The 26,713-nt window shown below is 44.4% G+C and overlaps 3 protein-coding genes across 7 annotated transcripts in view; 2 read left to right on the forward strand and 1 right to left on the reverse strand.

Moving 5' to 3' along the window:
• The window catches only part of NAA25 (N-alpha-acetyltransferase 25, NatB auxiliary subunit), an 84,695-nt gene extending 80,755 nt beyond the window's left edge, over window positions 1-3,940 (forward strand). For all 3 annotated transcript variants that reach the window (XM_033220542.1, XM_033220544.1, XM_033220543.1), the window contains one exon: window positions 1,156-3,940. In XM_033220542.1, the coding sequence (XP_033076433.1) occupies window positions 1,156-1,278 (123 nt within the window). In that variant the 3' untranslated portion in view covers window positions 1,279-3,940. The remainder of the gene's footprint in view (window positions 1-1,155) is intronic.
• A 3,934-nt stretch (window positions 3,941-7,874) lies between these two features.
• On the reverse strand, window positions 7,875-18,130 carry ERP29 (endoplasmic reticulum protein 29). Of its 2 annotated transcripts, XM_033220545.1 has the most exons (3): window positions 17,839-18,130; window positions 10,946-11,084; window positions 7,875-8,712 (listed from the first exon to the last, which is right to left on the reverse strand). In XM_033220545.1, the coding sequence occupies exons 1-3, from the start codon at window positions 17,980-17,982 to the stop codon at window positions 8,210-8,212; spliced, it is 786 nt and encodes a 261-aa protein (XP_033076436.1). In that variant the 5' UTR covers window positions 17,983-18,130; the 3' UTR covers window positions 7,875-8,209. The 2 variants fall into 2 exon arrangements, with proteins under 2 accessions (XP_033076436.1, XP_033076437.1); XM_033220546.1 differs by lacking the exon at window positions 10,946-11,084 and having other exon boundaries at window positions 17,839-18,098.
• A 68-nt stretch (window positions 18,131-18,198) lies between these two features.
• Window positions 18,199-26,713, forward strand: part of TMEM116 (transmembrane protein 116) — a 90,241-nt gene continuing 81,726 nt past the window's right edge. For both annotated transcript variants that reach the window (XM_033220548.1, XM_033220552.1), the window contains exon 1: window positions 18,199-18,430. The gene's annotated coding sequence lies outside the window, so the exon portion shown is untranslated. The remainder of the gene's footprint in view (window positions 18,431-26,713) is intronic.

The following is a 26,713-nucleotide window of genomic DNA, read 5'->3' on the forward strand; positions in this document are numbered from 1 at the left end:
TTGAACTCAGGGGCTTTGTCAATATGGAGGGAGTTTTTTTTTTTTTTTTTGGAGACGGAGTCTCGCTCTGTCACCCAGGCTGGAGTGCAGTGGCCGGATCTCAGCTCACTGCAAGCTCTGCCTCCTGGGTTCACGCCATTCTCCTGCCTCAGCCTCCCGAGTAGCTGGGACTACAGGCGCCGCCACGTCGCCCGGCTAGTTTTTTGTAGTTTTTTTAGTAGAGACGGGGTTTCACCGTGTTAGCCAGGATGGTCTCGATCTCCTGACCTCGTGATTCGCCCGTCTCGGCCTCCCAAAGTGCTGGGATTACAGGCTTGAGCCACTGCGCCCGGCTGGGAGATTTGTTAATATTGTAACTGGAAATGATGGAGTTGGTAAAGTTGAGGCCATTATTAAAAGTGGCTGTGATGATGTACAAATTAGTAATAAATTTCTACTTTTTTCTGATGAAAACAATCAGAAATCTCAAATTTTCCACTTTGTACAGCTTATAACAAAATAGCAGGGATTTTATGTCCAAACTAGTCATAATTTTCTGTTTTTATTGATTAAAAAGTAGTAATCAGAAAACTCAGTTTTTCATCTTTTTTTTTTTTTTGAGACAGCTTCACTCTGTCGCCCAGGCTGGTGTGTAGTGGCACGATCTCAGCTCACTAATACCTCTACCTCTCGAGTTCAGGCAATTCTCGTGCCTCAGCTTTCCGAGTAGCTGGGATTACAGGTGTGTACCACCATGCCTGGCTAATTTTTGTATTTTTAGTAGAGATGGGGTTTCACCATGTTGACCAGGCCGATTTCAGACTCCTGGGCTCAAGTGATCCACCTGCCTGGGCCTCCCAAAGTGTTGGGATTACAAGCGTGAGCCAGTATGCCTGGCCCAGTTTTTCTACCTTATATAATTTACAACAAAGGGTACTTGAAAGAGTAATGATGCTAAAGCAATAGGGTTTCCATGAAGAATCACATGGAAAAATACCCATTTGTGATGGCCTTTTGCCTTCTTTGCATTTTATGCAATTGAAAATGACCCACTGTGTTCTGATGGAGCTTGCGATGAGACCAAAGGTAATGGCAGCTTTAACTTTTATCTGAGAAGTAGAATCTGGGGGGATGGTTTTTAAACAAGATTAATTATTCCTGTCTCCTCCTTTATAGGAAGAGAGAAAATTTTCAAAGACTGTGCAAGGGAAGGTGCAGAGCAGTTATCTGCACTCACTTCTGGAAATGGGGGAGCTGCTGAAAAAAAGACTTGAGACCACAAAGAAACTAAAAATTTAAGAAAGTATCAACCACGGGCACTGATGACTCTGCAACAGAAAATGACACCATCTTCCCAGGCAAAAGCAACATCTGGTTGACCATGATTTTAATCCAGAACTTCCTCATAAAATGCATGAAGGACTTTGATCGTGAATTTTTTTAGGTGTTAAATATATACAACTGATTAAATTATTGTATATAAACCAGAAGCAGGACCCTCATCTGGGTTTGACCACTTTTTATACATGTTCATATGCATATGGCAGCAACAAGAGAACCCTACTTTTCTTCTTCCCATCACCAGAAACATCTTTTCAGGAAAGCGGGGGGTCTATAAAAACAGCAATAGAAATTAAACATAAAGCATCAACCTCGTAGCAACTGAGTAGCCCTTCCATTATAAATAACCATGAGAGTATTTGGTCTGGTCCTTGAGCCACAAGTCATGGAAAGGAGACCATGCCTGCGAACAGGACCCCTTTCCACAGCAGTAAGTTTGTTTTGAGGTTTGCTCAGCTACTTGGCTCCCACAGAACCCAAGGCAGTTACACAAAGGACCTTAGATGAGATCTGGCATATGCACCCGTCATAGAAGGACACCACTTGGATGACCACAGGCACTCACTTTTTGGCTTAGTTTTTGTCTGATAGTTAAGACATCCCCATCCTAGCTTCTGTGAGAGTTAAAATCTCAGGTAGGAAGGCAAGGAAGGCTCTGTTAATTTATAGCTGTTTAGAGGGGAAAGCAGTGCAGACCACTTATTAAGCCCGCTGAGGACTAGCTTTCTGTCTTTCATACATTTGGGAAAGATGGGAATGACTGTTTCAAAGAAGAGAGGTGTACATAATTTATGCAGGCAAGTCTGATACTTATTTCATTGGTTTTGTGAATCATATATATGATGAAAATTAAGATTTAATACTTTAAGTGGGGGGTTTGGGAAGGAAGGACTGTAATATTATGGATTTAACCTTAGACTTTAAGTTTTAGGCTGGCAAAAGAAATGTTATTCAGTGGGTTTGAGGTTTGAACTACTTTCTTCAAACTTAGAGAATTGTTAACAGGATGGTGTTTACTTTGTTCGCCTGGATGTCCCCAAGACTATAGCTTCTTCTATCAGAGGTTGGTCTGATAGAAGAGGTAAAAGTTGCTCTTGAAAATGTCATACAATTTATACAGTTTCTTTGATAATATTTTTCTGCTTGAATCCCTGCTTCTGTTTTTGTTCTGTTACCTAAATATAGTTAAAGTTTAATTCTGTAAGAGCAAAGAAATGAATTTGATGAGGAAATTAAGCATCCAATGGAGGATTGGTCTTGAAGACCTTAAAGGTGCTTTCCAACCTGCACTGCTCCAGTGAAGTGTGATACTTTTTTCTTTTAAAAGCAATCAAGACAGCTGGCAATATCTGTGTATTCATAGTAATTGCATTTTGTCCCTTCATTTTGACTTTCTTAGATTCATAATTTGATATAGTGCTTAAACTTCCAAGGAAAATTTAAACAGTTACTGCATTACCTGTTCAAAATAAGGCTTGTTGGAAATCCTAGTCCATCAAGTAATTTCAAAAATTTATTTTTGATATGAGTAGCCACAGCTGTCATATACCCCATCCCAAAAGGAAGAACTGTCTTAAACAAGATGAATGGAAAAGTCTGGTTAATTCTGAATTTCATGTAATGACAACATATTCTTTCATAAAACTGTGGCCTGTTTAAGATGGAACTTTGCGTGTGTCTGCTGGGGAGGGTGGGGTACGTGTGTATGGCACGTGTTCTTGAAATGATGTCTCTCTGAATATCCAAACAAGTACTGTACTGTAGAAATGCTCTTTGAAAAAGTCTGTCAACTGACCATGATCATTCTAGCATATATATATATGTTCAGTGGGCTGGCCTTGGTCCTCAGGGACAGTGTGTGACTCTAGTGGTCTTCCTAACCAGTCTCTTGCCTGAAGATATCTGGGACCTCTACTGGCTTTAATGACGAGTAATGTTATGTTGAGGTTATGCTTCCTTTGTTATTTGCTGATTTTCCTACTAAATGTAGCATTTCAATTAGATCCAGCTTTCACATTTTGAGATAATTGTAAAAAGAATGAAATTATGCAGAAATGGCCAATATCTCTTATCAATTTGTTCTTTTGGAAACCCTCATGCACTATAAATTGTGTACAGTTAAAAAAAATATATATATACATATATATATTCTTACATGAGTAAAAAGCACCCTCTCCCAGCCAATCGTATGTCATTGGTATTTGAAGAGAATTCCCAAATAACTCATTGCTGCTGCTGCTGTTTTTGATTTGTATGGGTTTTTTTGTTTTGTTTGTTTTTGTGTGGTAAATTGATATTTAAAAAAGGAAAGGAGAAAAGTCACGACTACTGTTTACAGACTGAAAAATTATTGCTTTTTATACTACTGAGATACTAAGTTAAGACTCTCCAAAGCAAACATTTGGTTTAAATCATTTATCTGATGTGGATAAAAGGTAGAGAAACTTGTAGTGTTCTCCACATAACGGAAAATGTAAAAATGCCTAGTTGTGTTGCCCATCAATTTTGTATATTTTCATAATTTCAATTGTTCAAAATTGCATTATATTTTGCAATCACTATGTTCAATCTGGATTTGTCTTTCATTTTAACTTTTAATATAAAAAGGGGTTTCAATGTATCTACAGGCTTGTTATTGAAACTTCCTACTTATTTGATGTGATTTATTAATATGGGAAGTATATATTCTTCCTTCTTAAGTAAGTGAAGCATAGCAAATCTACTTTAAACTGGATGGGTTAATTTATATAAACATTTTCATTTTAAGTTGGCATTTCTGCCTGGTTCCTTTTTGTTCAGATTCTTAGAAGCCACAACCTTCTAAATGGTGTAATTCATCTCAATTGTGAATTTTGTGCTATATCCCAGCATATTTTTAGTATTTGAGAATGTAGAATTTTTATTTGAAGTCAACTAGTCCTTTTGGTTCAAAAGTTAGTACCTTCTGCCGGGCGCGGTGGCTCAAGCCTGTAATCCCAGCACTTTGGGAGGCCGAGACGGGCGGATCACGAGGTCAGGAGATCGAGACCATCCTGGCTAACACGGTGAAACCCCGTCTCTACTAAAAAATACAAAAAACTAGCCGGGCGAGGTGGCAGGCGCATGTAGTCCCAGCTACTTGGGAGGCTGAGGCAGGAGAATGGCGTGAACCCGGGAGGCGGAGCTTGCAGTGAGCCGAGATCCGGCCACAGCACTCCAGCCTGGGCGACAGAGCAAGACTCCGTCTCAAAAAAAAAAAAAGTACCTTCTATACTTGCAGTTATTAATTCAACATATATGTATTGAACACTTAATTAGCATATAGCAGATTCCACTTTAGGCTCTGCTGAGATGCTGTGTCCTAGTTAGTAAATGAGTAACGTATATCCTAGTTAGTGGCTGTGAGATGAGGAAGAGGCAATAAAAATAATAGTTTGTAATTACGTTTTGCTTAATAATGTAAATCACAGTATGTGAACTGAGTGTGTCTAGATGGTCACTTCAGACTGGATCACAGGAGGACCTCCCAAGTGGTGACCTCTGATTTGAATGATGGAAGTCTCAGGAAAAAAGCAACACATATGCAAATGCCCCAAGGCAGGAGACTGCTGAGCCAGTTCCAGGAAGTGAAAAAATGTTCAAGTGGCTGGGACTTAATGAAAGGGGTAGGATTGAGATAGAAAGTTGAGCAGGGATGAGATCCGTCAGGACTTTGTAGTCTGGGGAAGGAATGAGATTTTATTCTAAATTTAGTGGGAAGTTACCGGAGGATATCAGGCAGGCTGATGACATGATTTATCCAAGGGTACTCAAACCCACAAGCTGGAATTCAGAACTTAATTCAGGTACATTGACAACACAGTAGAAGTAGGAACTTTTTCTCTTTTTTACTTTCTGTCTTGTGATATTGTCCCCTTGTATGAGCCCCAAAGAGTCAGTGTTTGCCTCTTTCTTCAGTTATGAATTAACTCCATCCCAAGGTTTTTCTTTTTTTTTTTTTGAGACAGAGTCTTGCTCTGTCACCAGGCTAGAGTGCAGTGGGGAGTCTTGCTCTGTCACCAGGCTAGAGTGCAGTGGCATGATCTTGGTTCACCACAGTCTCCACCTCCCAGGTCCAAGTGATTCTCCTGCCTCAGCCTCCTGAGTAGCTGGGATTATAGGCGTGTGCCACCACACCCAGCTAATTTTTGTATTTTTAGTAGAGACGGGGTTTCACCATGTTGGCCAGGCTGGTCTTGAACTCCTGACCTCAAGTGATTAACCCGCCTTGGCCTCCCAAAGTGCTGGGATCACAGGCGTGAGCCACCACACCGGCCCAGACACTGTACTATTTTACAAATCAGAGTAATAGTTGTCGCAGGTAAGACTACTATTTAATATTGAAATTATTGAATTCTCCTGCAAACGATTCAAACTCCCTTAAGCTTTGAGGAAATGAGCTAAAATCCAGATCCCCCTCACCATCTCTCTCACATTCTTTTTTTTTTTTTTTTTTTTTTTTTGAGACGGAGTCTCGCTCTGTCACCCAGGCTGGAGTGCTGTGGCCGGATCTCAGCTCACTGCAAGCTCCGCCTCCCGGGTTTAGGCCATTCTCCTGCCTCAGCCTCCCGAGTAGCTGGGACTACAGGCGCCCGCCACCTCACCCGGCTAATTTTTTGTATTTTTAGTAGAGACGGGGTTTCACCGTGTTAGCCAGGATGGTCTCGATCTCCTGACCTCGTGATCCGCCCGTCTCGGCCTCCCAAAGTGCTGGGATTACAGGCTTGAGCCACCGCGCCCGGCCCTCTCTCACATTCTTAAGTCTTGTTGGCCATGTTCATATTCCCAGATTAGTTCCCTATGTATAATCTCTGCTGATGCAATTCCAACTCCAACATTTTTTTTGTGGTGCCAATTACCAAGAACTATTTGTAAATTACTCTTGGCACCATTTGAGATAACCTGTAAGTTCCTTAAACACAATTCATGTTGGATCCAGTGTCTGCTTTGCTTCAGGTTATCAGGAAATTCCCTTAAAATTGAAAATACTTAACCAGGTGTGGTGGCATGCACCTGTACTCCCCAGTACTCAGCAGGCTGAGGTGGGAGGATCGCTTTAGCCTAGGAATTCAAGTCTAGCCTGGGCAACATAGTAAGATGCCCATCTCTTTTTAAAAAAAAAAAAAACTATAAATAGTTGATTGATTCTGGGATTCCAGTCCATAGTCTTCATTAGAATCTGAATAGCAGTACTTGAGCCACAGGATTAGTAAATGCTAACAGGTAGAGGAAGAAAGGAATCCATTTGACTTGGGTCAGGGAAGACTGGATTTTATGCGACATATGCAAATCACAACACTCTAGAAAGAGGGCTCATCTTTAATGAAAACTATTGGCTAACAAACAAAGGGCCTCTGACATACGATAATGTAGTTCTGCCCAATAGCTCGGGTTTCTTCAACTCAAGGCCCTGGGGTTGTAAAGAACCATACCCAGCCAGAACGCATCCAGTGCTGTGCCCATGGAGGTACTGTCACATTCCTGCTTCTTACAATTGAGAATCAAGATTAGTCTTTATTCATGGACTCTGGATGCATTTAATATTAGAGTCCTAATTTCCATAAAACAGTGAATACTTTGCTCTTTGGAAGTGATCCTGTTTACGTGGTACACACTAGAACAGCCAAAGCAAATTTACCAGTTAGAAGTGTCCAAAAAGATCTTCCAAAAGTTTCAGTGAGAACTAAAGTGATGAGAAGGGAAAATGTAGAAATTATTACTCTTTCATAATATGTAGAGTACGTAAGCTGTCAGCAGGTGGATGTTTAGGTTTAAACATCTTTTACCTACTTGGTTTGAAGTTAGCCTAAGCTATCACAATTTTTTGCCCCATCCAATTCAACACATGGAATTTCCTCTATTTTTTGTTTCCAGTAACTAAATATACCAACCTGGATAAAATGGAGGAAAATAATTCAAGGTCTTATTTGCCAACTCCATTCTTTGTGTGGGTGCAATTAGACATACTTCAGGAGCTGTGGTCTGATAAATAGTTAAATATGAAAGTAGGGCTGTCGTGAAGCTCACTATTGCAGATAACTGCTTCTGAGTCTGAGGAAAAGATGTGAATGTTGGCACAAGTGCTCTTTAGTCTGCTTTCTAGAAGTTAGTATTTATTTAGTGACAGTAATTTAGATGGAAAATATTTTTTAATTTTCAGATTGGACTGGGCTATATCATTTAGCTGTGTAAATCCAAGTCACAGAATATATCAGTAAAACTAAGAATTTGCTATGTGTACCTCACAGAGCATGGAAAATAATCACACCATGGTCCATCAATGTTGGTTCAATGTATTCATCAATACTGCTATTGAGTTTTAAGGACTGGAAAATGGACAACACACTTTACCATTAACAGTCAATCCACGTCAGTCTGAATATCACTGGAAAATAACAAAGGTATGCCAGTTTTCGCAGTGTTACGAGGATAGTTTATTACCCTGGGAAAGTGGAGTCCATACCAGCTTAGATTCAAAGAGGAAAGCAGGTCATAGACCAAAGTATAATTTGAAAAGACAACAGAATGGCTTCAGGTCCACTTAACCAAAACACTGAAACTTTAATTGAATGAGAATTACACCTGTCAAAGAACTGGGCGGTACACTCCTCTCTCCTCTATAGCACTAATTCCTTCTGAGGGGTCATTTCACCAGCCACCTGAGTAAGTGCTCCAGCTATCCCCAGACCAGCTAGAGACATCCCAAGCATGGTCACATCAGCATCAATGTCCAGGCATACTCAGGGCTCGGAATCGTGGGTTAGTACCACTTTTCCCACTATCCCCTTATATTCCACAAGGGACTCACAGCCAGCAGGTTAACTCTCCCCTCCCTACCCCCACCAAACCCTGGAAAACCACAGACAGCCTTTTAAAGCTCCTCTTTCTCGGCCCCCTTCTTCTGGAAGGCAGTCAGGATGTTTAAGCTCTTCTGGAGCTCCTCCTTCTTCCCATCACTCATCTTGTTCTTCTCAATCAGCCTGGCAATCCGTGTCATCTCTGATGCTGGGAAGTCCTCCCCTTGGTCTAAGATCTTCCCCATGATTTTCAGGTATTGCTCGGCCCACTTCTTCTCAGTCTCCTTCACACTTGAGAGGTTGTCCTGCCCCTGCTTCAAGAGGGCCTGGCGGGCTTCCACACCAGAGGCCCTGATGAACTCCCCAGCGAGAGCGTCGTATACAGGCAGGCAACCAGGCATACCTAGGTAGACCCCTTGCCCCTTCAGCCAGCGCTGGATGGCTCCAACCTTAACTGCCCCAGTGTATGGGACTGGGTTCTCAAAGTCCCCATCCCGGAAGAGGTAGAAGACTGGGTAGCTCTCTTTGTCCAGCTTGTATTTCTCACTCAGTTCCATGTTCAGTTTGTCACCATAATCTGTGAGCAGAAACCAGACACAAAAAGCAAGACCATGAGGAACTCAGGGCAGAAAATTGCTATGGGACCTAGCTGCACTGAGGGGAAGAAGAATTTTCTTGGCCATGTAATGGTTCAAAGTGAGGAGCAACCATACAGACCTGGGTTTGAATTCCTCTTCTGCCACTTCCTAGCCATGTAGCACTAGGCAAATAATTAAACTCTGAACTGTTAGATGAAAAAATGGAGATTCTTCTGAATATTTATTATATGCCCACTATGTGTCAGATGCTGTTCTAGGTGCTGAGGGTCTAGTTGTGATTAAGGGTATTAAGCTCGGCCGGATGCGGTGGCTCATGCCTGTAATCCCAGCACTTTGGGAGGCCAAGGCGGGCAGATCACAAGGTCAGAAGTTAAAGACAAGCCTGGCCAACATAGTGAAACCACCATCTCTGCTAAAAATACAAAAAAAATAGCAGGGCATGGTGGCACGTGCCTGTAGTCCCAGCTACTCGGGAGACTGAGGCAGGAGAATCGCTTGAACCCAGGAGGTGGAGGTTGCAGTGATCTGAGATCGCATCACTGCACTCCAGCTTGGGCAACAGAGTGAGACTTTGTCTCAAAAAAAAAAAAAAAAAAAAAAAAGAAAAAAGACTATTAAGCTCATATTCTTCTAAGCGAGAGAAGAGACATAACAAACACATAAACATAGGTGATGAGTGGCATAGGGAAAACAAAACAGTGTGATGTGACAAAGTGACTGGGTAAGAAAGCCCACTTTGGGTGGTCATGGAAGGCCTCCCTGTGAAGGTGACATCCGCTAAAGGACCTGAATGTCCTGGAGCCAGCCACGCGAAGATCTGGGAAGAGTATCTCAGGCAGAAAGGACTGCAAGTGCAAAAGCTCTGAGGCAGGACTAAGCTCAGGAAATTTCAGGATTACAAAGGCCAGTCTGGCTGGAGTTGGGTGAGAAAGGGGAGCATGTGGAAGGGAAGGAACACAGTCCCTGCCACATGGGGGCTGTTGGGAGGACCGGATGAGGGAATATGTGCATACTTGGCCGGGTTAAATGCTTAATATGTGGTAGCTGCTGTTAGTATCTGCAAAACATCCTTCCTAACGGGCAGTAGCAGCCCCAAGGGCTGATGCTGTGACAACTGGTTTCTTACACTTTGCCAAGAAACGGCTAAGACCAACTACTAGTAGTGGTAGTATTGGATGCCTAGGGTTCCAAACCTAGTTCTGCCACTTAACAATTCCACATTCTTGAGCAAGTTACTCTAAGCATCCATTTCTTCATTTGAAACAATGGAGGTAATAGTACCACATGGGACCTCCTTCATAGAGCTCTTGCAAAGATGAAACACATGTAAAACACTCAACACAGTGGCCTGGCACACAGTAAACATCTGATAAATGTTAACTATTATTATTTTTCTAATAAAAGCACCAAGGGAGTTACCTAAAGTTGAGTCAAATCTGACTGACTGTCCTGGAGAGGTGTGCCAGCTATCTCTATCTACCCAGGACCAGACTCTACTAAGTTCCCAGCTTACTACGGAATGGAGGCATCCATGCTGGGAGGGAAGTGAGACAAGTAAGTCCCTGCATGGGACTAAACACTTAGGTGGAGCTCTGGATGAGCCACTCCATAGCCCACAGTCCTTTAAGCTTTGAGCTTCCGTTTTTTTTCTTGAAGTATAACATGGAGATAATACATCTTGCTTCTCAGGCAGAGTTCAAGTGAAGATTTAAAATGCAATGGGGGGGCGCAGATCTTTACCCTGTCGACCACTAAATGCTGGCGACTACTGAAGCTATCACTGTGGTTGGGAGGTGCCCTTGGATTAGTGATGGCATCAGTGCATTTGAGCTAAAGCCAAAACCAAACAGTTTTGGTACAGAAGCTGAAATGAAGACAGAACTGACTATGCAGTCCCCTAGGGGACACAGCACCCCCTCTGCCCAGTGTTCCCTGCAAGGAGAGCTCAAAGTTCTCACAGTTTAATGTCAGAGAGGGGTGGAATATGAAGGAAGAGGGGTTCCCTTCCCTTCAGGCACCTGCACGGCTGAGCTGAGATTCCATGGTCCCAGAATCTGCTCAGGTTAAGCCTGCTATGGGCACCAGATTCCTTTAGAGGCCATGAACCTGTTTACTTATACTCCTTGAGGGTGGCTCAGAAGGAAAGATGCTGGGTCGATTTCTAGCTTCCTCCCTCTCTGCCCTCCCCAGCCATCCTGGACTTGTCCATACCTGAGATCCCCACCTCTGCCACCAAGAGATCATCGCTGGAAGCCGAGTTTTCAGCAAGACGCTTGAACTCATCCTGCTTCTCACCGTAGGGGTACTGGGTGTCGAACTTCACCAAGACGAACTTGCTTTTGGTAATGACCTGAGGGCGTATAGAGCTGAGCAAGTGGGTGTTCCAGGGACTTTTGGGGCTAATTCCCCTTCCCAAGGGGCCCCTGTTTAAGAAATAGAATGGAAACAAGCCCACAAGGGAGGCAAGCTCTCACAAATTAATATTTCTTCGTTCACCCATTGACTCATTTAACAATTTAGTGAGTGCCAGCAATGTGCAGGGCACCCCATTAGTCCCTGTTCACACTAATCAAAGATATACACAACCCTGTCCAGAATAAACAAGGCTGCAGACATAATAAGGCCTTCTCCTGCAGGGTTCCTTTCAGTTAGGTGAAGCAGACCCTTTGCACACTACATCAGCCCCTGTCATGCTCATCATCCCAGGAGGCCTTTCTCAGTAAACCTTGAACAAGAAATCTGACAAAAATAAACAAAACTACCTACAAAGGAGTTGGCATCATGGAGGACACTTTGGCTAGACAGGCCGGAGTCTGAACCCAGCAATTTCAGGGCAGTTAAGTTAGTAAGAGGCCAGGCTTGGGACAATGTGCTCTCCCTAGACTACACTTCTCTCTGGCTAGATCTCTGGGTTTTAAACTGTCGGGGTGAGACATTTAATTGCAGTAAAATTCACATAATATTTGCCATTGTAACCATTTAAAAGTGTACATTCTGTGTGATTCAGTGCATTAAGAATGTGCAACCATCACTACTATCCAGTGCCAGAACATTTTCATCATCCCAAAAGGAAACCCCATACTCATTATGCAGTCACTCCCCAGTCTTCCTCCTCCCAGCCCCAGCAACCACTAATGTATTTTCTGTCTCTATAGATTTGTCTATTCTGATGGAAATGTACAGTATGTGGCCTTTTGTGTCTGGCTTTTTTCATTTAGCATGTTTTCTTTTTTTTTTTTTTAAGACGGAGTTTCACTCTTGTTGCCCAGGCTGGAGTGCAATGGTGCGATCTCAGCTCACCGCAACCTCTGCCTCCCAGGTTCAAGCGATTCTCCTGCCTCAGCCTTCCCAAGTAGCTGGGATTATAGGCATGCGCCACCAAGCCTGGCTAATTCTGTATTTTTAGTAGAAATGGGGTTTCTCCATGTGGGTCAGGCTGGTCTCAAACTCCCGACCTCAGGTGATCCACCCACCTTGGCCTCCCAAAGTGCTGGGATTACAGGCGTGAGCCACCGCGCCTGGCCAAGCATGTTTTCAGTGTATCCATGTTGTACCATGTATTGCTACATTGTTACTTTTTACAGCCAAATAAATTATATTGTACAGATAGACCACATTTTATTTATTCACTCATCAGCTGAATGTTTGGGTTGTTTCCACCTTTTGGCCACTGTCAATAGTGCTGCTATGAACATTCACATAACGTAACATGTTTTGTTTGAACACTTGTATTCCACTTTTTTTTTTTTTTTGAGACAGAGTCTTGTTCTTTCGCCCAGGCTGGAGTGCCGTGGCGCCATCTCAGCTCACTGCAAGCTCCGCCTCCCTGGTTCTGGCTATTCTCCTGCCTCAGCCTCCCAAGTAGCTGGGACTACAGGCGCCCACCACCACGCCCAGCTAATTTTTTGTATTTTTAGTAGAGACGGGGTTTCACCATGTTAGCCAGGATGGTCTCGATCTCCTGACCTCGTGATCCACCCGCCTTGGCCTCCCAAAGTGCTAGGATTAGAGACGTGAGCCACTGTGCCTGGCAACCTGTATTCCACTCTTTTGGGTATATACCTACAAGTGGAACTGTGGAGGTCATATGCTAAGTCTACATTTAACTTACTGAGGAAGTCAAGGACTTCTTTTGATGGTTTCTCCCAATGCACAAGTTTTATCTAACCAGCCACTTTAGCATAACACTGCCTTCCTCACTTCCATCAACTTTTTGTTTTCCTAATCCAAGTGATCCGTATCATCGAGTTTTTTCATCACAAGCAATCACTGTAAATAATCATGTCACGGCTGGGCATGGTGGCTCACACCTGTAATCTCAACATTTTGTGGGCCTGAAGTGGGAGGATCACATGAGGCCAGAAGTTCAAGACCAGCCTGGACAACACAGCTGGCTTAAAAAAAAAAAAAAAAATTGGCCAGGCACGGTGGCACACACCTGTATTCCCAGCTAAACTACTCAGGAGGCTGAGGTGGAAAATCACTTGAGCCTAGGAGTCAGACGTTACAGTGAGCTACAACTGTACCATTGTAATCCAACCTGTTTAACAGAGTGAGACCCCATCTCTCTCTCTCTCTCAAAAGAAAAAAAAAATTATGTCAAGCTGACATAATTCTGGCTGAAGGCAAAGATACAATGTTCTGAGCTGGGCGCAGTGGTTCACTTCTGTAATTCCAGCACTTTGGGAGGCTGAGGCTGGTGGATCACCTGAGGTCAGGAGGTGGAGACCAGCCTGGCCAACATGGCGAAACCCCGTCTTTACTAAAAACACAAAAATTAGCTGAGCATGGTGGCGGTCACCTGTAATCCCACCTACTCAGGAAGCTGAGGCAGGAGAATTGCTTAAACCTGGGAGGTGGAGGTTGCAGTGAGCCGAGATCGTGCCATTGAACTCTGGCTTGGGTGACAAGAGTGAAACTCCATCTCAAAAAAAAAAAAGATACAATGTTCTTGTTAGTCTTTGTCCTTTACCCTGTACTGATGTCCTCTTGGTTTTTAAAAATATTTAACACTGTTTAGGGACACAAAGGAGGGAGGAGAAGACACCAGAACAGGTCATCTTTAAATGCCAAAAAGCCTGAGCTCTAGAGGCCTAAAAGCAGGAAAGACTTAAAATACAAATGAGATCACATCCCTCTGGCCCAACTGGCCTTATTTCAGTTCAGCATATGAAACTTACTCCCACTCCGAGCTTTTTCATTTGCTCTCCACTGGCTGGAATGTCCTTTCCCCGGTTCTTTTCATGGTCATGTCTTTATCATTGAAGGCTCAGTTCAAATGTCCCCTGCTACTGGGGACTCCTCCAATCAGACTGTCTAATATGGCTTCATTTTCATCATACCCTGGTATCATTACCCCGCTGTATTTTCTTCAGTGCATTACTCACTCTCTGAAATCCTTATTTGCTTGTTTTCCATCCTCTCCACTAGAATATACATTTATGAGAATAAGAACCTTGTCTGACCTGTTTTCTGCTGTATCCCTAGTGCCCAACAGTGTCTGGAATGTGGCAGATGTTCTGAAAATATCTGATGAATGAACAATACTCTGACAGGTTTTGTAGCAGATGCTACATGTTGGGGAAGGGGAGAAGTACTTGTTTAAAAAGCACAACACGGGATACCTACTTTCAAGGGCCTGCATTTGTATTATGGAATAATGTTAATAATTATACGGTGGTCTAACATTAAAATATAATTCAGAGATCTCCACCTTTTACTTCCACCATTCTTAGTTACAAGGGTAAGGCGGAATGGTTTTGAATGGCAAACATTCGCATAAAGGATTTTCTCGTTATCTTAGTCTGTTATGTATTTATTTATTTATTTTTTTGAAAGAGTCTCACTCTGTCGCCCAGGTTGAAGTGCAGTGGCGCCATCTTGGCTCCCTGCAAGCTCCGCCTCCCGTATTCATGCCATTCTCCTGCCTCAGCCTCCCAAGTAGCTGGGACTAGAGGCACCTGCCACCACGCCCAGCTAATTTTTTTGTATTTTTAGTAGAGACAGGGTTTCACTGTGTTAGCTAGGATGGTCTCGATCTCCTGACCTCGTGATCCACCCGCCTTGGCCTCCCAAAGTGGTCTGTTATCTCTTAATGATAGCTTTAGAAATCTATTTTCCTCATCTACTTCCTACCAGCCCTTGGTGTCCAGTGGGCTGGTAGGAATCAGCTCTACCATTACCTATAATCAGGCAACTCACTTCTTTAAAGTATAGATAAGTTCATTATTCATTCATTCGTTCACTGAATAAAAAGTTACTAAGGGCCTATCATGTGCCAGGCACCATACTAAGTGAACACAGCAGGGAACAAAATGGGATCTCTTAGATCATGAAGCTAACATTCTAGTGATGGTGAAGGGAAAGAAACAACAACAAAAAAAGATACTGGAAATCACCGAAAGGCAAAGTGTGGAACAAGGCTGCCAGACAAAACACTAGTACATTTCCCTTTGGTTCAATGGTGATGAAGAAAAGATTTGAAAAGACACTGGAGAAAACGTTTTGTTCATTCATGCAACAAATTTGTTATTGTGCACATTCTATGAGACAGGTAATCTGCTATGCAGTGCAGATGATCAGGAACAAAACAGACAAGGAGCTTCTTCATGAGCACATAATATTCCAGTGAGAGAGAAAGATAGCAAAATGGATTTTAAAAAAATCACTGACGAGTGCTGTATGGAGAAATAAAACAGATTAACGTGACTGGCACTTTAGACTGGGGGGAAGATAAATTAAGGAAGAATTCTAAGAAAAAAACACTTAACCTAAGTCTGAATGATGACAAGTAACCAACTAGCCTTTCAAACTTTGGGCAGAGAATATTCCAGTCACAAGGAACAACTAGTGCAACACATCCTAAGGCAGTAAAGAGCAAGGAATATTCAAAAGACAGAAGGAGAATGGTTGGGAGATGAAAGGGAAGCCAGGAGTCAGGTCATGTAGGACATAAGCTACTGTGTGGAGACTCAAGAGTAGAAGCAGGGAGACCAGAGAAGAGGCTATTGTAATGTTGACCTAGATTAGGGTGATAATAGTAGAAAACACTGTTAGCTTTATGGTGCAAAGTTTCCCTTTAGGTTACACTTGTTCTGTGATATTATCTCATTCCCATGGAGCAGGGTAGGGTAGGGGTGTCACTTTGCCAATAAAGGCCCCCAAAGCACAGGGTGCTGCAGGGTGTGTCTGAGTGTGCCTGACAACCAACCAGCCATACCTACACTTCTTTTTTTTGAGACAGAGTTTTGCTCTTGTTGCAGTGCAATGGCATGATCACAGCTTACTGCAACCTCTGCCTCCCGGGTTCAAGTGATTCTCCTGCCCCACCTCCCCAGTAGCTGGGATTACAGGCGCCCACCACCACGCCCAGCTAATCTTTGTATTTTTAGTAGAGACAGGGTTTCACCATGTTGGCCAGGCTGGTCTCCAACTCCTGACCTCAGGTGATCCACCCACCTCCACCTCCCAAAGTGCCAGGATTATAGGCATGAGCCACCGCACCTGGCCCACACTTTTTTTTTTTTTTGAGATGGAGTCTCGCTCTGTCGCCCAGGCTGGAGTGCAGTGGTGCAATCTTGGCTTACTGTAACCTCTGCCTTCCAGGTTCAAGCAATTGTCCTGTCTCAGCTTTCTGAGGAGCTGAGACTATAGGTGCCTGCCACGACGCCCAGCTAATTTTTGTATTTTTAGTAGGGACAGGGTTTCACCTTTTTAGTCAGGCTGGTCTCGCCTGACCTCAGGAGATCCACCCACCTCAGCCTCCCAAAGTGCTGGGATTATAGGCGTGAGCCACTATGCCCGGCCTACACTTTTAAAAAAACTTTGCCTTGAATGAGCTACAAGTGCCAAGTCCATGACAGGGAATGCTCGAAAATAGGGAAGACTTCAACCACTGGAGAAAACTACTTCTTGGTTTCACTTCCCCATAATGAGTACAAAACCTAAAAATGAAATGACTGGCTCTCTCACAACACTAAGCTTGCCCATCTTCTAGAGGAAGTTAAAAGCTGCTCGTGGGTGAAGACAGGTGCAAGAGGAGGGGACTGGGACTGCGGTATTGCATTCTGCCACCATTTCCAACCATCCATTTACCCAGGCCAGGATCCCTAATTCTGCAAAAATGGAAGGGGGAGGGGCAGAGGTAGTGGCAAATTCTTCCATGCCTTGACCCAATTTTATTCATTTTGTTGCCAAACCCAAGATGTTTTCTACAACAGCTATCCCCAACCTTTTTGGCACCAAGGACTGGTTTCATGGAAGACAATTTTTCCATGTGGGTGGGGGGTTGGGTGGTTTCAACATGAACCTGTTTCACCTCAGATCATCAGGCATTAGATTCTCATAAGAAGCACACAACCTGGATCCCTCACATGCGCAGTTCACAATAAAGGTCGTGCTCCTATGAGAATCTAATGCCGCAGCTGATGTGACAGGAGGTGGAGTTCAGGATGTAATGCTCGGTCACGCGCTGCTCACCTCCTGCTGTGCGGCCCGGTTTCTAACAGGCCACCGACAGGCCTGGTGGTTGGGGGCCCCTGCTTTTCAGGGTGGCTGAACTGAAGCTTATTCTTCACGCTTGCACTATTCAAGATATATGATATCTGATCATTGTTTGCATATGCAAAGCAGGCTGCAATCCATCCCTGGGGAAGAGGGGCGCGAACATGCAGGCTAACGCGCCTGCATTTCTCCCCGCCAACCCCTCCCCGCTACCACAGCCGGGAGCCCGGTGGCGTCGACCTCGCACCGCCCTCCGGTTCTCCCACTTGGGACTCGAGGGTTGGATCTCTCCACGCACCACCCTCTCCCCCTAGGTGAAGGGAAGGGGAACCCAGTTCCCTCGGCTGCATCTTTGCAAGGGAGGATGCAAGTATAAATGCTGCAAAAGCACGGGTGCGCCAGGGCCCTGAAGCGTGCATGCCCGGTGGTCATAACATTCCCCCGGCTCAGAGTCCACTAGGCCTGTAGGACGCCGGGAAGCCCTGGGACCATTGCTACAGACCATCTCCCGTCAGCTCCCGGTGTTCAGCGTCTATCCACGGGCGCGCGCTCTTCCAGGCGGCCCAACAGCACCTGCGCGCGACGTCCCACGCCCCTGTTACCTTGTAGAAAGTGACCGTATCCAGGGGAAGGGCGCCCTTAGTGTGCAGGCCGCTGCCGCCATGCGGAGCGGAGAGGAGCAGGAAGCCCAAGAGAAGGGGAAGCAGCGGGGAGAGAGGCGCGGCGCGGGGCACAGCGGCAGCCATATCGCCGGGTTCTGGGCGAGGGAGGTAGGTAAGCCGTAGTGGAGAATGCCGGGAGTCAGCGATCACGTGACTTGGGGGGGGGCGGGCTCACGCGCGCTCACGTGGACACCCCAGGAGGCTCCCGTCTGTCTAGGGTGAGGGGCGGGGCGGGAGGGAGAAAGCTGCCGCGCACGCGTACTCGGCGAAGCTCGCGTAGGGCCTGGGTAAAAGGGCGGGCCGCTTTGGGGGCGGGAAAATGGGCTGCTGCGCGCGCGCACTCGGCGAGTCTCCCGGCGGGTTCGTCCACTTCCTTTCCTGCTCCGCATGAGAAGAGGCGCGAAGCGCGCGTAGGAACGCTACAGGAATTCTTTTGCTGCCCTTCCTCTCCTTCGAAGATGACAAGGCCTGTCATCCCTTCTTACTAACTTTGGGCCGTCAGGCAGTTGGTTGGGACCCGCTCCAACCCTAGGTCAGTCTATTAGTTAAGTTCAGCTGTTATTATCAGTCAGGCTTCGTCACCGCCCTGACGCAGGCGGGCAGTGGCTACGCGGCTTCCCCGAGCTTCTTGACCAGGCTTGGCGGTTAGTGTGGCAGGCAGGGCCCTCTTAGACCCACTCTGAGGTGAGCGCCTCCCCTGGGAGACGCCAGGCTTCTGGGATCCGCCCAGCCAAGGCCCACCCTCCAGGAACCCCAGACGCAATTCTATTAATTATGTTCCGCAGGTAGTCACTCGGTCCTTGGCTTGTGCCAGACCCTGGCTTTGCCTGAGAGGCTACGGAATAGACAGAAACAAGACAGTTCTGTGTTGAAGGCACGCACCTTGTTGGGGGAGGAGGCGGCATAGGAATAATGATCTAAGCAGTGCAGTGTAATTGCTGTAAAATATTATTCTGGCTGGACGCGTTGACTCACGCCTGTAATCCCAGCACTTTGGGAGGCCGAGGCAGGTGGATTGCTTGAGGTCAGCAGTTCGAGACCAGCCTGGCCAACATGGTGAAACCCCGTCTGTACTAAAAACACAAAAATCAGGCGAGTGTGGTGGCGCGTGCCTATAATCCCAGCTACTCAGGAGGCTGAGGCAGGAGAATTGCATGAACCCAAGGGGCAGAGGTTTGGGTGAGCCAAGATTGCACCATTGTACTTCAGCCTAGGTGACAGAGCGAGACAAGGTCTCAGAAAAAAAAAAAAAAAAGAAATAAAAAAAAGACTGTATTTGCTTATTGTAAAGAGGCAGGGATTCAGCCAGCCCTGCTCAGGAGCATCAGAGGAAGTTGTAGACAGGAGGTGACTTTTGAGCTGGACCTTGAAATAAGAGGGAGCGTGCATATGGCAAAGAGAAATAGGGCATTTCTAGCAATGGGAAAATTATGCACAGGCATATTGGGGAACTGGTTGAGATCAATCTGTGTAAAGGCGAACTGGGGCAGCAGCTGCTGCCACTCTTTTATTTTGGTTGATTATTACTGAGCTTCCATGGGGCGGATTTGAAAGGGTCTCACCAAGCTAAAGGGTTTGGAGTCACCAGAAGTTTTAACCAGGAGAATAAGGTTAGATTTGTGTGTAGACACAGCACTCAGGTCAGCCTGGGCAATGTAATGAAACCTCATCTCTACGATAAGTAGAAAAATTAGCCATGTGTGGTACTGTGTGCCTGTGGTCCCAGGTACTTGGGAGACTGAGGCAGCAGGATCACTTGGACCTGAGAGGTCGAGGCTGCAGTCAGCACTAATTGCTGCCACTGCACTCCAGTCTGGTCAACAGAGCAAGACTGTCTCAAAACAAAAACATTACTCAGGAATGAAGGGAATGGACTGGAAGTGAGAAGATTGGACTGAAGCCAATTAATGGGGTATGGCAATAGTCTAGTTGGAAGAGGTTAACGTCATACAGTAGAACATAATGCTGAAGAAGTGTGTATGGAATTGACGAACTTTTAAAGGGTAGAATTCACAAGATTTGATGAACAAATGCATGTAAGGGTAAGAGAACATATACAATGCATTGTAAGGGACTTACTGCTATAATTAACCATTGTATGTATCCAAAATTTATGTGTATAAATAGTCATCAGTGATAACAGGATCCAATCATGGACAACCAGTTTGATTATATATAAATTTTGAAAGAGTCGCGTGTGTGTGTATGTGTTTGGGGAAGTTCAGAAAAATTTGAGTTTGCCCTATTGATGGCAGCCAGCTGCAGCAGGGAGGTATGACTAGGGCTGCACACTCCATGAAGCCTGTGGGAGCCCCGCCCCTTCTGAGTTGACGCAGGAGCCCCTGGTGCCATTGTGGCTGCCCTTCCAGGTGTAGGACCTGTGGGCATCTCTGCAGCCTGCATCCTTGGGGGACCAGCTAGACACCCTACCGCAATCCCTGCAAGCTCAGGAGGGTCTGCTCCCACCGCCTGGCCTCTCTCCACTCTCATGCCCTGCTCCAATGTCAGAGCGGGCTTGGGGCCAAGAATGGCAGCAGGAGGCAGATTGATTCCTGGGTAGAAGAGGGTGAGTCCCCAGTAAGACCCCCACCTTCAGGTCAGGGAGGGCCTGAAGACAGGGGTCCAGGCTGCCAGTCCTGCAGACTGGAGTAGGGACTCGTGGTGCATCTTCTGGCCTGCCATGGCTGCCCATGGACCAATTGGCATGTACTTCCCTCTGAGGTCCATAAAAGCCCTGGGTTCACCCAGAGCAGGGCAGAGGACTGCCAGAGGACCAAGAGGACAGAGACCTATGGGTCAACCAGCCTAAGAGAGAAGCTACCCTCTCTGCTGATAGTTGGAGATGACGGAACAACCAGTTGCAGAAAGGACTTACCCTCCCTGCGGAGAGCTGCAGAGACAACCTGTGGGCAGAGAAGAGCCACCCTCTCCAGGGCCTCTTCTATTCTGAGAGCTGCAGACATCAGGACGATCAGTTGCAGAGAGGAGCCACCCTCTCCAGGGCCTCCTCTCTACTGAGAACTGAATACTTGATGGACGACCTGCCTACAGAGAGGAACTACCGACTGCAGGTCTCTGAGCTGCTGTAACACTCAATAAAGCTCATCTTTGTCTTTTTCACCCTTCATTGTCCACATACCTCATTCTTCCTGGATGCAGGACAAGAACTCGGGCAAAGGCACTGTGGCCACAGAGGTTTCTGGCCAGAAAATGGACACCCCAAGGATCCCGTAACACTATGAGCTACAAGACAAGTGATAGAAGTTAGAAGAGGGGAAAACTATGAACTGAGGTGGTGAAACAAGGCTTTATGTAGTTGGTGGACATAGAGTTAAGCCTTGGAAGAAAGAACATTTTAGAGAACAAGTGGAAAAGGAGCAGATGTGGGAATGAACATGATGCTTTGGGAGAATGACTGGCTTGGTTGGAGGGAGTTCTCAAAACAGGAGATAGTAAAACAGTTTTAAGCCCAGGTAGGGGAGAATCTTGAAGTCAAACTAAGAATTTTCTGTTCTGTAGTCTATATGGAGCTATTAAGAGTTTTAAAATTTCTTTATAAAACATTTAAACTTCTAAAATTAGTCACTTCTCAGTATAAATAACTTTGGTTATACCTAGTTAGTAGAATTGATCAGCAGTGACTATCTAGTCGTGGTTAGTTTAGAAGTAGGTTTTTATTTTTTATTTTTTAATTTTTTTCGAGACAGAGTCACTTGGTCACTCAGGCTGGAGTTCAGAGGCCTGACCTCAGCTCACTGCAGCCTCCACCTCCTGGGTTCAAGTGATTTTCCTACCTCAGCCTCCTGAGTAGCTGGGATTACAGACGTCTGCCACCACACCTGGCTAATTTTTTTTTTTTTTTGTTTGTTTTGTATTTTTAGTAGAGATGGGGTTTCACCATGTTGGCCAGGCTCATCTTGAACTCCTGACCTCAAATGATCCACCCGCCTCGGCCTCCCAAAGTGCTGGGATTACAGGCGTGAGCCACCATGCCTGGCCTAAAAGTAGGTTTTGTAGAAGTGAGGGAAGTGGATTGGTTGGATAGGGAAAGGAAAAATTGGCACTTTTGCTATAAACTGCAAAAGTAATTGTTCCAGTCCTTCCTTTGAATAGCACTCTGGTCCTAGTCAGTTGTGTTAAGATATAATTAGATTTTTGGGCTGGGCATGGTAGCTCACACCTGTAATCCTAGCGCTTTGGGAGGCCAAGGCGGGTGGATCACCTGAGGTCAGAAGTTCGAGACCAGACTGGCCAACATGGTGAAACCCTGTCTTTACTAAAAATACAAAAATTAGCCGGGTACAGTGGCGGGCATCTGTAATCCTAGCTACTCAGGAGGCTGAGGTAGGAGAATTGCTTGAATCTGGGAGGTGGAGGTTGCAGTGAGCTGAGATTGCACCATTTCACTCCAGCCTGGGCAATAAGAGTGAAACTCCGTCTAAAAATAATATAATAATAATAATAATAATTAGATTTTTGGCCTCAGGACCTTGATGATGATCTAAAAAAATAAACTGAGTATAGTTCCGGCATATTTTGGAAGTCATAAAATCCCACAGTTGACACTGATGTGGAAAATCAAAAGAGTTACCCTGGGTGTTATATGGAGGTGAAGAGGAGGGGGCATGTTGCATGAATGTCCACAAGACTCAGCATAGCAACTGAAGTGAAGAGGAAGAAAAATAGCATGATTGGCTAAGGCAATTAATATATAAACTCCCATTTTTCTGTCCTTAAGCCAGTGAGGCCCCAGTTTCACTGACCTCTTTGCTATTCCTGGTATACACAGTGCATGTCCCTTACCTCAAGACCTTTGTATTTTCTCCCTCTGAAACGCTTTCTTTTAGGATATCCACATGGCTGACTACTTGACTTCCCTCAAGTCTTTGCTGAAACCTCAACCTCCTACTGAGACCTATCCTGACCATCTTTTAAAAATTGCTTCTCCCTGACTGCCCTGCTTTCCATCTCCTTTCCCCTCATTATTTTTTTCCATAGTACTTTCAACTTGTAACAGACTATATAATTTGCTTAGTTTGATTTTGCTTATTATATTCCCTATAAGGCCTAAATTTTTTTTTTTTTTTTTTTTTTTTTTTTGTCTGAAGGAGAAACTATTCCATGTCTGTGTCTCAAAATACTTTTGGCTCTTTTTACATTCCCTTCTTGGACTACATGCAAGCGGACTTCAAAAAGTTCATGGAAAAAATGAGATTAAGGCCAAATGCAGTGCCTCACACCTGTAATCCCAGCACTTTAGGAGCCTGAGGCAAGAAGATGCTTGAACCCAGGAGGTCAAGACCAGCGTGGGCAACATAGGGAGACCCCATCTCTACAAGCAATTTAAACAACTTTTAGCTAGACGTGGTGGCACATACCTGTGGTCCCAGCTACTCAGGAGGCTGAGGTGGGAGGACCCTTGAGCCCAGGAATTCGAGACCAGCCTGGGCAACATAATGAGACCTTGCCTCTAACAACAACAACAAATCAGCGTAGAAGGAGGTTATATGTGTTGGGATGTTTATTGCAGCATTGTTTGCAGAAAACAAAAATAATCTACATGTCCATCATTAGAAGAATTGCTGGATAAATGATTTTATGTGGAATATTATGTAGCAATCAAGATGGATTATAACTATTTCTATTAAAGCAGAAAGGTATCTGTGAAATAGTGTGAAGAGCAGTGTGTAGAGAAACATATGATCCCATTTTTAAAAACCCTGCCACCTCAGCAATACCTCTTGCCATATATGTGTGTATATATTTGGATGTGTATTGCTGAGCAAAGAGAAGAAATACAGAGAAATACACTAGGATTTAACATTGGGTACAGTCTGAGGGAGTGGAGAGAAAGCACATAAGACTCCAATAAAAGGAAAAAATTATGGCATAATGCTGAGAAAAAAGAGTAGAATGTAAAATACTAGCTGCAGTTACTGCAAATTTGTAAAAATGGAATATGCATATAGGCAAGAATTAAATCATTGTTTTAGTGAGATAATAGGACTACAGGAAACTTTTTACTTTGAATTTCTATTATGTTAATATTGTTTTTGCAGTAAAATAACATTTAAAAACTCAGAGTTTAACATTCAGGAATCAAGTCACATCAGCAGAAATGTTCCTTGGCCGGGCGCAGTGGCTCAAGCCTGTAATCCCAGCACTTTGGGAGGCCGAGACGGGCGGATCACAAGGTCAGGAGATCGAGACCATCCTGGCTAATACGGTGAAACACCGTCTCTACTAAAAAGTACAAAAAACTAGCCGGGCGAGGTGGTAGGCGCCTGTAGTCCCAGCTACTTGGGAGGCTGAGGCAGGAGAATGGTGTAAACCCGGGAGGCGGAGCTTGCAGTGAGCTGAGATCCAGCCACTGCACTCCAGCCTGGGCGACAGAGCGAGACTCCGTCTCAAAAAAAAAAAAAAAAAAAAGAAATGTTCCTTCTTTTGTCCCACTTTCACTCATGTTATTTTGTCTTATTTATGTAGTTTTGTAAATGACCTGAAATATTATCTAAGTCAAAAAGGGACATAAGTAAGTAAATAAAAATAACCTAACTCTTGTCAGTCTCATCTTTTAGTCCCGTATATTGCCATTGTGTTAATACTCACAATTTTATCATGTAAAATTAGGATAGTAATTCATAGGATTGTGAGTAGATGAAATTAGTTAATGCATATGAAGCATTGAGAGTGGTGCCTGGCATAAAGTATGTACTCACTAAAGCCTTTATAATGCTCAGGAATTTATAATGGCACTTCTGCAGGATAAAATCCAAATGCAACAGCCTCCATAACGTAGTTGTAAAAGCTGTCTAAATAGAAATGCATTTATAATAATACATGTAGCGACTGAACTTTTGAAATGTACCCAATCCAAGTTGAGACATGGAAGTGTAACTATCCACTGAATTTTAAAGTACAAAATTAAAGATGTAAAATATCTCAATGACATACTTACATTGATTACACATTGCAGTGATAAGAATTGGGATACTTCAGTTAAATGTGTTGTTATTATTTTTTGAGACAGGATCTCACTGTCACCCAGGTTGGCATGCAGTGGCCCGATCTTGACTCACTGCAACCTCTGCCTCACCCCAATCCCCCACCTCTGGGGTCAAGCGAACCTCCTGCCTCCACCTCCTGAGTAGCTGGGACTGAAGGCGCTTGCCACCAAGCCCAGCTCATTTTTGTATTTTTTTGTAGAAATGGGGTTTCATCATGTTGTCTGGTCTTGAACTCCTGAGCTCAAGCGATTCGCTTACCTTGGCCTCCCAAAGTTCTGGGACTACAGGTGTGAGCCACCCCACCCAGCCAATAAGTGTATTATTAAAATTAATTTCAGTCAGGTGCAGTGGCTCACGCCTATAATCCCAACACTTTGGGAGGCCAAGGCTAGAGGATAACTTGAGACCAGCCTGGTCAACACAGCAATACCTCATCTCTACAACAAATTTAAAAATCAGCCAGGCATGATAGGAGGCATGCATTCCTAGCTACTTGGGAGGCAGAGGTGGGAGGATCTCTGGGCCCAGAAGTTTGATGCTGCAGTGAGCTATGATTGTACCATTATAATTAAGCAAGAGTGACAAAGTGAGACCCTGTCTCAAAAAAAAAGAAAAGTCACCTATTTTTTCTTGCTTTTTTATGTTGCTTTTAGAAAATTTAAGATTACATATGTGACTCATGTTATGTTTCTATTGGATAGTACCACTTAAGATCTTAAAAATAAGGTAATTGTTATATTCTTCATCTTAATCTCTGCCCTGTTGGTTTTTTAGACCCGAATACAGTATACTTACATTTATTTCTATTAACTTTTATTTAATAAAACTCATTCTGAAGTGTTTAGATCTTTTTAGATCTTAAGTCTGTCATTCCTCACAAGTTTGGTACATTGTTGAGTGAATATTCAACAAATACTGAGTGCCTCTTCTAAGCACTGTTTTAGGTACTGGAGATATTGTATCTCCAGATATCCAGAATAATCTTGTGTAATAATTTAGATAATAGGCCGGGCGCGGTGGCTCATGCCTGTAATCCCAGCACTTTGGGAGGCCGAGGCAGGTGGATCACTTGAGATCAGGAGTTTGAGACCAGCCTGGCCAACATGGTAAAACCCTGTCTCTACTAAAAATGCAAAAATTAGCCAGGCGTGGTGGCTGGCGCCTATAGTCCCAGCTACTTAGGAGGCTGACACAGGAGAATTGCTTGAACCCGGGAGGTGGGGGTTGCAGTGAGCTGAGATTGCACCACTGCACTCCAGCCTGGACAACAGAGCGAGACTCTGTCTCAAAAAAAAGAAAAAAAGTTAGATAATATCCCAAATATCCTTGCAACATACAATCAATATAAATATGTCATTGAGATATTTTACACCCTTTCTTTTATACTTTGAAATTCAGTGGATATTTACACTTACAACATGTCTCAACTTGGATTGGCCACATTTCAAAACCTCGACAACTACAGGTATTATAAATAGCATTTTATTTAGAACGCAACAGATAAGTTACCTGCCCTCAAGGAAGTTATAGTCTATTGGGGGAATCTGACAACAAACATATAACCAAGATACTTGGAAATTTGATAAACGCTACATTTCAGAGATGATATTTGAGCTGATACTTGAAGGATGAGAAGGACCCCATTGTGATTATCTGGAGGAAGGGGCACTCAAGACAGAGGAAACAACTATTGCAAATGATGTGAAGTGGAAAAATGCTTGACGTGTTGGAGGAATACACAGTGGTAGGCAGACTCTTAAGATGACCTCCAGTGATCCCTGCCTCTGGATATTCGTGTTCTTGTATAA

This window comes from Trachypithecus francoisi, unplaced genomic scaffold, assembly GCF_009764315.1.
Source record: "Trachypithecus francoisi isolate TF-2019V2 unplaced genomic scaffold, Tfra_2.0 Lachesis_group11, whole genome shotgun sequence".
Lineage (NCBI taxonomy): Eukaryota > Metazoa > Chordata > Mammalia > Primates > Cercopithecidae > Trachypithecus > Trachypithecus francoisi.